Source organism: Pipra filicauda, unplaced genomic scaffold (genome assembly GCF_003945595.2).
Source record: "Pipra filicauda isolate LSUMZ 115617 unplaced genomic scaffold, ASM394559v2 scaffold53_size3534045_pilon, whole genome shotgun sequence".
In the NCBI taxonomy this organism is placed as follows: Eukaryota; Metazoa; Chordata; class Aves; order Passeriformes; family Pipridae; genus Pipra; species Pipra filicauda.
This window is the reverse complement of record NW_024104687.1, coordinates 1,999,656-2,012,475: the sequence shown is the minus strand read 5'-3', so window position 1 is coordinate 2,012,475 and position 12,820 is coordinate 1,999,656. Positions and strand designations below refer to the sequence as shown.

Below are 12,820 nucleotides of genomic sequence, written 5' to 3'. Positions count from 1 at the left end.
TTTCTATTTTGATTACATGCACAAATTTGCTTTGCTTTTCTACTTCATTAATTTTAACACTAATTGCCACTTCAGGCAAAAAAAAAAAACCCAAACACTTATCGTTTCTAGCATCATTATAAGACTTGCTTTTAGAATGTTTTCTTTATACTGAGAGAGATGTTGTTAAAGGATTTATTCCTGTATTTTCTGTCCAGCTGTATTTTTATTTAGAGAGGGGGGTAGCAGGATTTGTGAGTTTGCACTGATTGTAAGAACTGCTATAAATATTTGAGGAACGGAAGAGTTTATTTATAGTGGAGTGTTGGGCTGCTAATGAAGGAAATGAAACAAGGCTGAGAGAATTGGAGTTATTTTTCTGGACCGCTCTAGTCCTAAAAATTCCACACTAATCTGATTTGCTTCAGGAAAACTCCATTGTAAAAGAAATTAATGTTTCCTACTATTAAACAGATCTTGAATATTTAACTTCTTAAACTGCTATGGTGAGATGACTGAAGCGATGCCACGAAGACATTGTGAAATGTAGCTGAAGTGGTTCATGGATCCAGAGCATGGGATAACCTTTGTCTCGGTCCAAATTTACTTCTTGGGGGGGGGGGTAAAAACAGGATGGGCTGTTGTATGTTCTGTTCTGCTGTGTTTCCTCTACTGCTACATAACAAACAGTTAAGAACCTGGATGAAGGAGGAGTTTTCCATGTGCTTCTCATGCTGTTCATGGTGGCACAGGCTGGGCCAGAGCATGGTAAGGAGGGAGTGAGAGCCAGGAGAACCATGTCAGGGTTTGGGAAAAATGATCACTTGGCTGGGCTGAGAGAGACACTCTCATTTCATGCCATGTTTGTGGACATCACTGAGTGTTTGTGCTTTGACAGGCTCATTAGAGTGGGAAATCTCTGCAAAATGATAAATGCTTTTTCTGAATTTTGCTGATCCACATTTACTCATTTTTTCCTCCTCTTTGGTTAAGATTTCAGAGATATATTCCAGTTGTAAATATATTTCAGTGGTTTCAGTGACAGTAACAGCACAGTTCACCTTGGCATCACACACTGTAAGTTTTGATGTGCTGTCCAACAGGTAGGTATGCTTATCCCCCTTCTAAAAGAAGGGGAAAGATGAAGGATGATGCTTCCAACAGGTCTTCTGTCCTGCTCTGTCTGGCTTCCCTTCTAATGTCCAAGAATTCAGAGTTTGCTGAGCACTCACAGTAACTCAACTTGAGGTCAGAAGTGTCCAATGAAAACTTGGTCCCTCCATCTTACTTGATGTACACAAAACAAAGGTTATCTGTGGCTAATTATTGGAATTTTGTCATGACTTAAATACTCATAGCAGCAGACTGAGCCCTTTACAAAACTCTGGTTGACACTTGTAACATGATTTCTTGTTGGGAACTCTTGCTAAATTGTGCTTCCAATGAACGCGTGAAGCGCTTTGCCTGCGGAAGCGGCTGGAGAGGGGGCTCGGTTTCCAAGTACTGACATTTCTGGATGTGTCTCTTTGAAACAGGGGCACCTTACTGGACACATACAGACAAAATGGAGAAGAGGCTACACGCTGTGCCAGCAGCCAACACCGTCAAGTTTCGTTGTCCAGCGATGGGAAACCCAACACCGACCATGCGGTGGCTGAAAAACGGGAAAGAGTTTAAGCAAGAGCATCGTATTGGCGGGTATAAGGTAAGGTCTCATGGTGGGGTTTTGTAATTTTTGTTCTTGACCAAAGCTGTAAAAAAAAAAACCAACCCAAAAAAAACCAACCCAAACAAAACAACCAAAAAAAATCCAAACTTAAAAACTTGCTGAAGTTGACAGAAAACCTTTTAATGGCCTGGGATCAAACGTGGAAGCAAAAAACAGTAGTTGTTTTCTTCTGGGGAAGGGTGGGTGGTTTCTATGGCGGTTACTGAGCACCAATTCTGTATTTTTTTTTTTTTTCCTGAAATTCAAGCTTGTAGCATAGCAGTGCAGCTAAGGATTATTTATAGAGAGTTATTTGGAAAACTAAAGACTGACTTTACAGAGCAGGTTAAGACTCTTTTGCTCTGTTCATTTTCAGCTGCATTGTTGGCCGTCCACTCTGGTGAGTGTAGGCAGCTTAATAAAGGAAGGGTTGGAAGTCAAAAGTTATTATTTTCTATAGGGTTTATGATCTGTGAAACTGAAATGGGAAGAAGAGTTTGAGGGAAAGTAGCAGCAATTACTTGGAAGGGTCTGTTTGAATTTTAAACAGCTTCAGATTAGATGTCTTATTCTAAATTGGTGGTTACTGATTAAGAGAGAGTTTTAGGGAGGCCAGCTTGCTCTGTGTGTTAGTGCACGGACCTTTAACCTCCTGGTATCTGCCTGGGTCAGGTCAGAAGTCAGGGTTGGGTCATCTTATCCCGCTCCTCACAAGGAATGGGAATGCGTGACTTTGATGGCAAATTGCTGTCCAAGCACTCGCCACCCTGCCCTGCATTTCTAGTTACTTGAACCTCTTCTGCAGATCTTCTGTCAGCGGCTTGCTCACGTCCCCGACACCTCATCTCCAAAGATGAGAAGTTTCCAAGGTAGTCACCTCGTGTCACGGTTGTAAGGCACAGCCTAGAACTCCTGCTGAGCTGCTCAGAGCAATTTGTAATGGTCATTAAGACAGGAGTTAACTTTTGTCAGGCAATGTGGCGAGCTCAAGACTGAGTCCTGAGCTCCCCTGTCCCCTGCTGCCTTACCCCCACGACTGCAGTATTTTTGGGGTGCTGCTTGATTGAGCCAAGGGTGGTTTTGCTTTGCGTGCTGTTGATTCAGATGCTACCGGGTGCAAAAAAAAAAAATCTGTTTTCCAGTGCAGAGGAGGACAAGCCTCAGTCTCCTTTCTTCTCTCTCTGGATTTACTGCAGAAAGTGTCAGTTTTTCCAACATTTGTGTTAGTGGAGAGCGGAGCCCAGAAAATCTCCCCGCATGAACGCTAATTATCTAAGTAGACTTTTCCATCTATGTTTGCTTACACCATAAATTACTGTTGGTTATGAGTGTACACCTGGCAACACCTTCTGCCTTTCATAACGCTGTGGAGTGTTAACGAATTGGCTCCAGTTCAGTGATTTTTTGCCTTTCTTGGTGCTTTTTTAAAAAACAAAACAAAAAAAAGCCAATTAAAGAAAAAAACCCAACCAAACTAATCCTGTCTTGGAAAATAACAGTAACTGCTCTGGTACTAACTAGGACATTATTAACACTTTGCATCTTATGAAGGGGAAATGCAGATATCACTCTTGAAACCCATGAATGAAAATGTGTGTCTGGAGAGGCAGGATGGAGGTACCTGGTCTCTGCTTTGGAGGGTGACCTTTGGCAGAGTAAATCAGCCCCTGTGGGGCTCCATGCTGGCACTGCTGTCCTCTGTTAGGGAGAGATCATTTAGATTTGTGCCCATTAAGTGGCACAAGTTAAATTTTTTTTCGTATGTATTAAATGTATACAATTTCCTAGGTATGTGTGTACTCTGGGGAAAAACCATGGATGCCTGTGTCTAAAGCCAGCTGGGTTAGTGAAGTCTGTACCTTTAATTATATATTGTAACTTCTTACATCTCTTTAGTCTAAACTCAAAAAAGAGGTGACACAGCTGAGGGTTTTAGGCTTTCCTGTTGCTCAGAAATACATTAAATTATCTGGTAGGATTTACTTATCACTGTCAACTCTACCAAATCTCTATATATTCTATATTCTGTCATTTTGAATAGTCATCTTTTAAGATGGAAGCTTGTTTCCAGTGAATGGGTGTTGAAGAGTGAGGCCCCCAGAGCTCCTGGAACCTGTGTCCTTAACTTACTAGAGGGACATAATGAAGTCACTGTGGGCTTATTCAAAATTACACCAGAATAAAGAGAGAATTGTGTTTTCTTGACACCACTATACCAACAAACCTTTCAGGAAGGAATCCCCAGGAAGGACTGAGTTTATCTGTGTTGGTCTGTGTTCAGGGAGGTATCACAGCAACCCATGATAGTTCCTGCATGCGAGTTTGTCTTGAGCCTGGGCGTTGCTCTCTGTAAAGCATTCCTGTGGAGATACAATACTTTTTGGGTGACTACAACAGCTGGAACCAAACCTGGCCATATCTGATGTCTCATTTTGGAAGAGACAATCATCCCCTTGAAGGCTGAAGGGACAAAGCAAAGGGAAAGAAAACGTGAAGCTTTCCACTAATCCTCCAGCCACCTCTTTCCTGCTGCCTTGAGCTGAGAAATCTCTTCTTGTATTGTCTTTATCGGAATCAGATAGTGGCCTGTAGCACTTTGTCCCTCTGACTAGGAATGTCTTGAGTCAATTTGCACTCAGGCAGGGTAGCAGGAGGGTGTATGTGCTGGCCAAGATAGCTTCCAGAGTGAAATTCCTCCACCGTGACTAATTCTGGGTGGTGAATTTCAAAATCGATCCTTTTATGATTTTTCAAGATAGGCCCAAATTTCTTACAGTGAGGAGAATATGATCAGTTATTGAATGTCTAAATCCCTTTTAGTCTTTTTTTTATACCTGTCTCTGAAGCAATGATGGCTCTTGCTTTTGCCTTTAAAGGTATTTTATACTTTCTTGAAGGTAATAATCTAAATCCTCTATGAGAGATCAGAGGAGCCTTTACTTTCTCGTACACCACCCAGAAAGCAAATGTACTTCTATCAGCTGTTACTGTTTAAGCTTTAACAGGTGTGTGTTTTCACCTATGCATTTTGATAACACTGCAGTCGTCTTACACACATTTAAATTCAACCAGGTAGATACAGAGTAAGGAAAATTCTGACTACAGGAACAACTGCACAAGCCCATGGCTTTTTCAGGGATGTTCTGCAGTTGTTCTCTTTACCTGAGCAGTACCACTATATGTCTGAACCATGCTGATTTTAGGGAGAGTTGTATTGTGATTTCTAATCCTTTTCTTTTGAAATTATTGAAAATTGTCCCCTTTTTACTAATTTTTAATTAAGTGACAATTTTTTGTGACATTATCTATTCAATGAAGACACATATTTTAAGACTAAACAGAGCTGTCCACTATTTTTTATGTGATACTCCAAAAGCAAAATGTTTCTGTGAAAAATTCCTTGCCCCTTCCTCGGTTTCTCACCAATATTTCTTGGCATTTTGATTCCAGTTTAAGTTTCCAACCTCCAAGCTGTATCTTAAGGGTGCAGTAGTATGAATTTGGTACTGAAAGTCTAGTTTAAATATTTAATCTTTGGGAGAGCTGTTTGGAAGAATTGGTTAAAATTTCGATGGAGAAAATTTACCAAAAAACCATGTCAGTAATTTGCTGGAATTGTCCATAACTGGTTAGGAAAAAACCACGTTGAGATTATATTTATTATCTCAGTCTTTTTGCAGATGAAGTACCATTTTTGGGTGCGAAGCACAGATAAAACACGAAAATGGGTTTTGCAAAGCGATAGGGGAAGAAAAAGAGAGGGCAGAAGTCCCCAACAAAGGGGAGTTTGTCTGGGCTTTGCAATGCTGCACTTGTTTCTGGAAAGCACTAAGCCAACAAGCTGAATCTAGTTGGATCCAGAGCCATGGCATAAATCCAGTTGTGTGACAATGTGTCACAACTGCTTTGGGCCTCTACAACAGTTGTTTAGCTTAAACTGAAGTGGCTTAAGCTGTTGTTTCATTATAAAGATATTATCTCTGCTCATTGGAGTTACTAGAAGAGGAATTGCACAAATACTTTTTAATTTTTGCAATCCGGTATATCCACTTGTGTCAGTAAGCTAGTTACGTTTTCTTATTGAATGCTAAACAATTTCTCGTGTTTTCCTATCAAATTAATGACTTGCAGTTACTAATTTTTATTTTGTTTTATCTTTTGTGGAACCATGATCTGTTCTTCCTGTTTTGCAGTCAAATTGGTTAAAAACACTTGTTCTGATTCCGAGAAGTGTGTTTTAACTTGTAATGGCGAAAGTTCAGGTCACTTTGACCATGTCTCCTTCAAAATAACTCATAAAGAAGTAAAATATTCAAAACATGTTGCTGTTGTATTTGTTATTTGCCAGTTGTTCATGACAGTGATTCTTCCCGACCCAAATTGTGACTTTCAAGGTTGCTTAGCAGAATGACGAGACATTAAAATAACACTGATAAACTCTTTCTGGCTTTATGAACTTGCTCCTTAGCTCTTCATAGTGTGAAGAAAAATCAATATACAGTTTTCACGTGTGCCATCAAAAGGAGGGGCTGAGGAGAGAGGCCTTAAGTCAGGTCTGGCAGTTTTGAGGTTGTGTCACACAGTGCCCTGACGTTAGGTTAACACCCACGTTCTTCACCTGCTGCTGGAGTCTTGTCTGTACTTTCTTCTCTTTTCAAAGCCCTCATGGTCAATCTTTAGCTAATATTATTAGTAATGTATTATTAGCAATAATAGTAATGTTGAGATATTGAGCTAATTACTAGTTGGGGGAACTAGGAAAGCCAGGAGCCCCTGGCAGAAAGAATTTTCTTCCAGGCTTTGAACTGAAGGCACTTTTACCTCCAGCAAGTGTGAGGGCTAAGCTCTTGGCACTGGGATGCAGCCCTTTGCAGCCTTTTCCTGCTGGATAAGGACCTACATAATAGTCAGGCATGAAGCAGGATTTCAGAGCTATGGTTGTAATGATGTTTTAAGAACGTATTGTTACTGGAAGTGTCACTGAATGGTCCATAAATTTTTCTGGTGTTCTGCACTGAATTACTACTTTCCATTTGGCTGATTAAAATGACTGTACCAGATTGTGCTTTATTCCATTTGCTGAATTATGTACTTTGCAGTTGAAATGTTGTACCTTACAGCTACATGATGTTAAACTTTTTGAGCTCTCTGTCACAAATGTAATGCTAAAACAAGGGATTAGTCGGTCGCCAGCAGAAGGTCATTTTGGGAGCCAACTTATGATGCAGGAAATATACGTGTTCCAGATGACTCTGTATCCTTCCAGTATTGGGCTGGATCCTATTTTCTGTGAGACCAGTGCCAGTGTTCCTTTTTGAGTTCAAATGGGAACAGAATCAGCACTTTTAATGCATTCTGTCTGAGGAGGATTGCGTGAGATAAATGTATATCCTTATGCTCCCTTTCCATGGGTGTTTTCTTCAGGCGTTTCTCCTGAGGCAGCATCTTCATTTCTTTCTTGTGGTACCCCAGAGCAGCAAGAGATCTGTCTGCTCCATGTGTCTGGGGGAGGGATCCCAAACATCACCCCTCGGTACTCTGTTTCTCCAAAACACGAGGTGTGTAATTGAGCTATTAGGGAAAGATGGAGACGTAGATGTTAAGGGATCATATCCATTCCTATATTGCTGGTGGGCAATTATTATCAGATGATTGTTTGGAGACGGATGGGAAATATCTTGAGGGTGTGAATTCACTTTAGAGTGGATTGAAAGGTAAAGTCCGATATGACGAGTGTTGCTAATTGGTGCCATCCTCAGTGGGACTGAGAGTGCACCAATGTGTGCAGTGCTCAGAGCAGGGGCCAGGGAAATTTATAGCAGAATGTGTGGAAACTTTCAGTGCTGCAGCCGTGCTGTCCCAGATCAGGCATAAATAATTTCAGTGTCCAGAACGGTCGAACGAGCACAGAAGAGGCTTTTAGATGTGGATTACACAGGGTTAACCATTCGGGGAACTGTGGAGGCAGGGAGGGTGAAGCTGTGCTAGTGAAGATCCAAGCATCTCTCCTTCCACCCCCCAGGTCCGTAACCAGCACTGGAGTCTCATCATGGAGAGCGTGGTCCCATCAGACAAAGGGAACTACACGTGCATCGTGGAAAACCAGTACGGCTCCATCAACCACACGTACCACCTCGACGTGGTGGGTGAGTACAGCTGGCACGTGGAACACTCAGTGGTTCTCACTGATGAGTTCCTCTACTAAAACATTTAGAACTAAGCTGGTGCATTTTTCATTAATTTTGGAGGTGATTTCACAGTACTCCAAAGATAAGATTTCACTACACGGCCAATTGCTACATAACTTTATATATTCACCCGTCTCACTCGTGTCTGTAGGACTAATCTGCCCATGCCTTGGCAGAGGTGTAATATCCATGTCTAATATCCACCTACAAGCTTACCATGACAACTAAATAAGAAATGCTGATGCAATTTTAATCACTGGTATTACAGTTTAATTATTACTTTCACAGTTGTACTAACACAAGTTTTAATAACTGCGGTTATGAAAACCGTCGAGCAATCCTTTAGATTGCTGTTATTATAGCTGAAATGATTTTTCTTGGTTTTTTTAATGAAAAGCTAGATGTTGAATTTGGTGAAGCTAGAGCAGATCTGGAGCTTCAGGAAAGGTGCTTTGAATTCACAGCAGTCTAAGAGAGATCTGACTGTAGCCTGTTGTGTGGGCTCTGAGCAGTCCCTGAAACACAGATGATAAAAATTGTGGAGAAGTGTTTTACCTGAGGACAAATTCTAAACAGCTGTGTGAAGTCTTATGTAGTAGCAAAACTGTGATTCAGCAGGGCTATTAAACACATGCTTAATAATGTTAACTTATTAATACTCAAATCCTGTTGACTTTAATAAGGCTTGCAGATATTTATTTAAGTGCTTAGCTAAATTAGGGCTTGAAATCTCAAAAACCATTTCTGTTCACCTCTGCTCTTGTTGATTAGCCTGGATGGGTGTGAGCAATTTTATTGACTCTGAAGGCATTTCTGTCCACAAGTAATGGGTTCTAATAGGACCTGCTGGCAGGACCTTTGGGGATCTGAGCTACGGCTTCTGAAGCATGTCTTGAATGGGCTTTGCTCTCTCCAGCTTTGTGAGGTGATCTGAGCATCACAAGCTCCGTGAATAGAACTTTTGATTAATCAGTATTGAAAGCAAAAATTAATTTGATTACTGTAAGCTGGTTTTGGCTGGTGACTGACGGGGCAACTCCATACATTTTCTGTGCAGAATGTGAGTTTGGGTTTATGTGACTAAAACAATGACAAAATTTTCATTTCCCTAGTTCTTGATTGGTTTTACATGAGTAAAAATGCATCCCTTGCGTTGTTTTGGCTGGTCTTTAAAAGTAGTGCCTTATTTTGTCTGAGCCCACTTAAATCTGCAGAAACCCCCAAATCCAAGAAAGGAAAAGGTTCCCTGTGAAAATGCTGAGGAGAGGCAGCCTTTGTGGAGCAGAGGAGGAAGAAGGATCATTTTGTGATGGGGTTACTATAGGACTAAAGCCTTACCACCAGCCCTCATGCATTTAAGCCTACAGAGAACCACCCAGCTCACCTCTACTTGGTTTTTAGGTAGTCAACACTGAAAGCAGTGAGGATTTTCATAGCCTTGGCGATATTTTTGTCATCCTTGGTGTAGAGTGAGCTATGGGTATGGATGAGGTGAACTGAGCGACTGGCAGAGCTATTTTTTGTTTGAACACTTGTTTAAACAAAGTTTATGGAGGGTGCAGCAGCAACGGCTGCTGGAGGAGGTGGGAAGTTGTGTTCTGCATGATGTGGTTCTCTGCTGACCACCTCACTGAGGGCACAGGCTGCTGCCATGGGCTTGCCAGGGACCAGGCTCCACTCAAAGCCTGTCCTTGCTGAAATGAAACTGGTTAAAAATTCCCTTTCTCTGCCCCCCATCCTTTTTCCTGTCCCACTCTGGCATGTTTCTTGTTGACCATAAATTTCTTCACCCAAGCAAATGTGTTCATGGGTGATGCGGTCACTTGAGCAAATATTTGTCAGGAGCCTTCTCACCTCCTCTCCCCCTTTGAGCCTTCTGAATGTCTTACATTGAGGAACATTTTGCAGAAGTTTATTTTTTCTTGCAGTAAATTATAGCGACCTGCATGAATGAATGGAATGGTAGTAAGGATTATGTCATTTATTTAAATGTCTAGTCCTTTCCTATAGAGAGGCAGAAAAGTAAATAATGAGGCTTTTCAGAAGTGACTAGTGATTTGAGGTGCTGGGTACCCAGCTGATGGCACCCAGAGGACCTTGCTTGGGTCCTGTGAGACATGAAACCAGAAGTCCAGAAATTACTTCTGCACATCACCACCTGCATTTTGGAGTCCTGGGTATTTAATGATTTTACTATTTTTTTTCATTTAATTTGATGAGTTCAAGGGTGTAACTGATAGTTTACTTTGCAAACCCGTGTATGGAAGGTGCACCCTAAGATACTTTGGTTGAGTTTAGTGTGAGTCTCTTGAGACACCATGTTGGGACTTTTAAACTAAATGGGGATTGATGTTTGAGAGCTCAGCCATTTCTGTGTGGCTGAAAGCTTGCAGTAATTGTGGAGCATAAAATTGCTGAAGCAGTAAATTAAGGCTGTTCAGAAGGGGAAACTCTGACAGTTTTTCTAGTGGAGACAGTTCTACAGAGTCAATTTTATGCCTTTTTTTTTTTCTGTTTTCGTATGAATTTTCAGTTCCCACAAGGTCCTGGAGAGTTATGAATGTTTGTTTAGAGGCGATTGCGTACGCAGACCGCATCTTACAAACTTCAGGTCGTAATTTTAGGTCAAGTTCTGTGTAGCAAACTGTCAGTTGAAAGCCTCTGAAATTACTTTTCCTATATGGTTTAACTGGTTCCAGAGCTGATTAAGTGTAAGTAATAGCAAATGGTATTAAACATGGTAACATATTACACTAACATGAGCATCTGACTATATGGTGTAATGTAGAGAACCCTCTGATTATGTCACAGAGTTGGGAGGTATCCCAGGAAAAATCGTGCCAAATAGTGACACAATGCTAGTTAGGAATATGCCAATAACTTTCCAAACCTTGAACTCTTTTGACAATTAAAAGCCTGGAGCCAGCAGGGCTGAGAAGTTTTCAGTCAGAATGTAGGTGTGAAGTATTCTCGTTTTTACCTTGTAATTACTTGCAAGAACTCTTTAAAGAGTCAGCTCAGATGGTCTTGTTCAAACTTACAAACCTGGCAAAACCCTTGCACTGATTTTTTTTTTACAATGGGAATAGAAAACACAGAAGAAAAAAGCAGCAAGTCATTGGCAGCCTCTCTATTGCACAGGATACTTGTGCACAGTGATTGTGTTAACAGGGAATGACCTGTTCAAGTTGGCCAGGATGTTCTATGTTGGACAAAGTTATTCTTTAAATGTTTGGGATACCCCAATCAATGGCCTTTTTCTTCCTCCTCCTCCGTTTCCAAACAGGGATTTAAGAAGGCTGTTTGCTCGGGGGTTAAATGTGTTTGATTGCAGTAGTGGCAAGTGGTGGCCATACAAAACTCCTTTAGGATGCTGGGAAAGGGAGAGGAGTCGATTTTAGCTTTTTTATTGGAGTACTACCCAGAGGCTTCAATTAATATCAGATACTTACTGTCCAAGGCAGTGTGCCAGGGCAGAGTAATTGCTCACAACTGAAATGCGTCAAGGCAGGGAGAAGGAAATGTCACTGTCCATTTTAGAGATGAAAACCCGAGCTGGGGAGTGATGAAATTTCTTGCCCTGGGTCACACAGGAAGCTGGCGACAGAGCCAAAAAGTAAAGCTGGTCTTTGAATCCTAATCCAGTACCTTAATTAAAAGAATGTTCTTTCCCTTGTATGGTTTAGCCCATCAGCTGGTTTTTTACATGCAGCTGAAGTGCCTCTCTCTTCCTTTGTATTTAACAGTAGGTAGAAACTTGCATTTTTATAGTAAGCTTACTAATAGACTAACTCCATTCTCATTAAATGTATATAAAGTCGTGCAGTCTTAAGGGAGAGGGAAGGAAAACGATGTGGTTTTCACTTATGAGTTGCATTGTAGTGAATCCGGGTTGCAGGAAGCAACGTGGGAATGCAGCCACTGAGACTTGTATATAATTAGATCACTCTTGGATTGCAATTATCGCTGGAGTACAATTTCAGCGGCGGCAGCTCTGTTTGAGCATGGAGGAACTAATTGAATTTGTATTTTAACGGCAAAGGAAGAAAGGTTGGGCTTTGAACGGTCCTAGTGCAGGTAGCCATTTCTGCCCTATTTAATGGCATCATCCAGGGAGACAAAAGATGGTTTGGTTTCAGATGAAGTTCCCCATGTTACCTCACTTACTGAATTTTGTAAGCAGCTGCTATAGCACGACACATCTTCCAAAAATCTATAGGATGACCCTGCTGTTTACTATGAAAATGAACATGCCACAAATACTTTTTTTTTTCCTAAAGAAGTCCTTTTGCAGCCAGTTTAGCTGTGCTTTGACCAGTTTTCCATTTGCCTAATAGCCATGCCTTTGGCTCTTGTTACTGAGGAGTGAGCTCCAGGGGTGGCAGAGTACAACACAGTTGTCCCTTAGCAGTAATTCGTATTTTCATATAAAACCAGTGTGAGAGTAACTTCTCATCCAGAAAGCATTTTAAATGCCTCTCAGTTTAAAGCTTGTGCCTCAGAAATCTCATGTATGAGTGATTTTACTGATGGGCTGTGCAGAAAAACACTTTTGTTCTGAACTCTTGGAGGTTTTAGAGCTCTAGGATGAATTTTATTCTTGTTTTTTATAGCATGTTGTTAAAAGTCTGATTAAAGTGGAATCGACATTTTGCTATTGGTACTTCACTGTTTTTATTTCCCCTGGTCTAGGCAGAAGGGGAAACTTCTGCCTTTGTTTCTAGTCAAGTTTTATTTTTGGGTTTTCATGTGCTCTCACAGTCTCTAGCTGCGAACATGGCATGAGCACATACTTTTTTTTTAAAAGACATGTTTCCATTTTGTCATTCCTTAATTCATAAAAACATATGTATTGTTGTTTGCCATTAGCTGGGCCTTGTTTTGTCGAAATAAAGCTCGGAATTAGTTCGACTTAACTACAGTTCGTTCCTTGATTTCCAGAGAG

The 12,820-nt window shown here is 41.0% G+C and overlaps 1 protein-coding gene across 6 annotated transcripts in view; it reads left to right on the top strand.

Moving 5' to 3' along the window:
* The window catches only part of FGFR2 (fibroblast growth factor receptor 2), an 83,288-nt gene that overhangs the window by 26,795 nt on the left and 43,673 nt on the right, over nt 1-12,820 (top strand). For all 6 annotated transcript variants that reach the window (XM_027740701.2, XM_027740700.2, XM_027740699.2 and 3 more), the window contains 2 exons: nt 1,515-1,684; nt 7,710-7,833. In XM_027740701.2, coding sequence (XP_027596502.1) covers nt 1,515-1,684; nt 7,710-7,833 — 294 coding nt within the window. The remainder of the gene's footprint in view (nt 1-1,514; nt 1,685-7,709; nt 7,834-12,820) is intronic.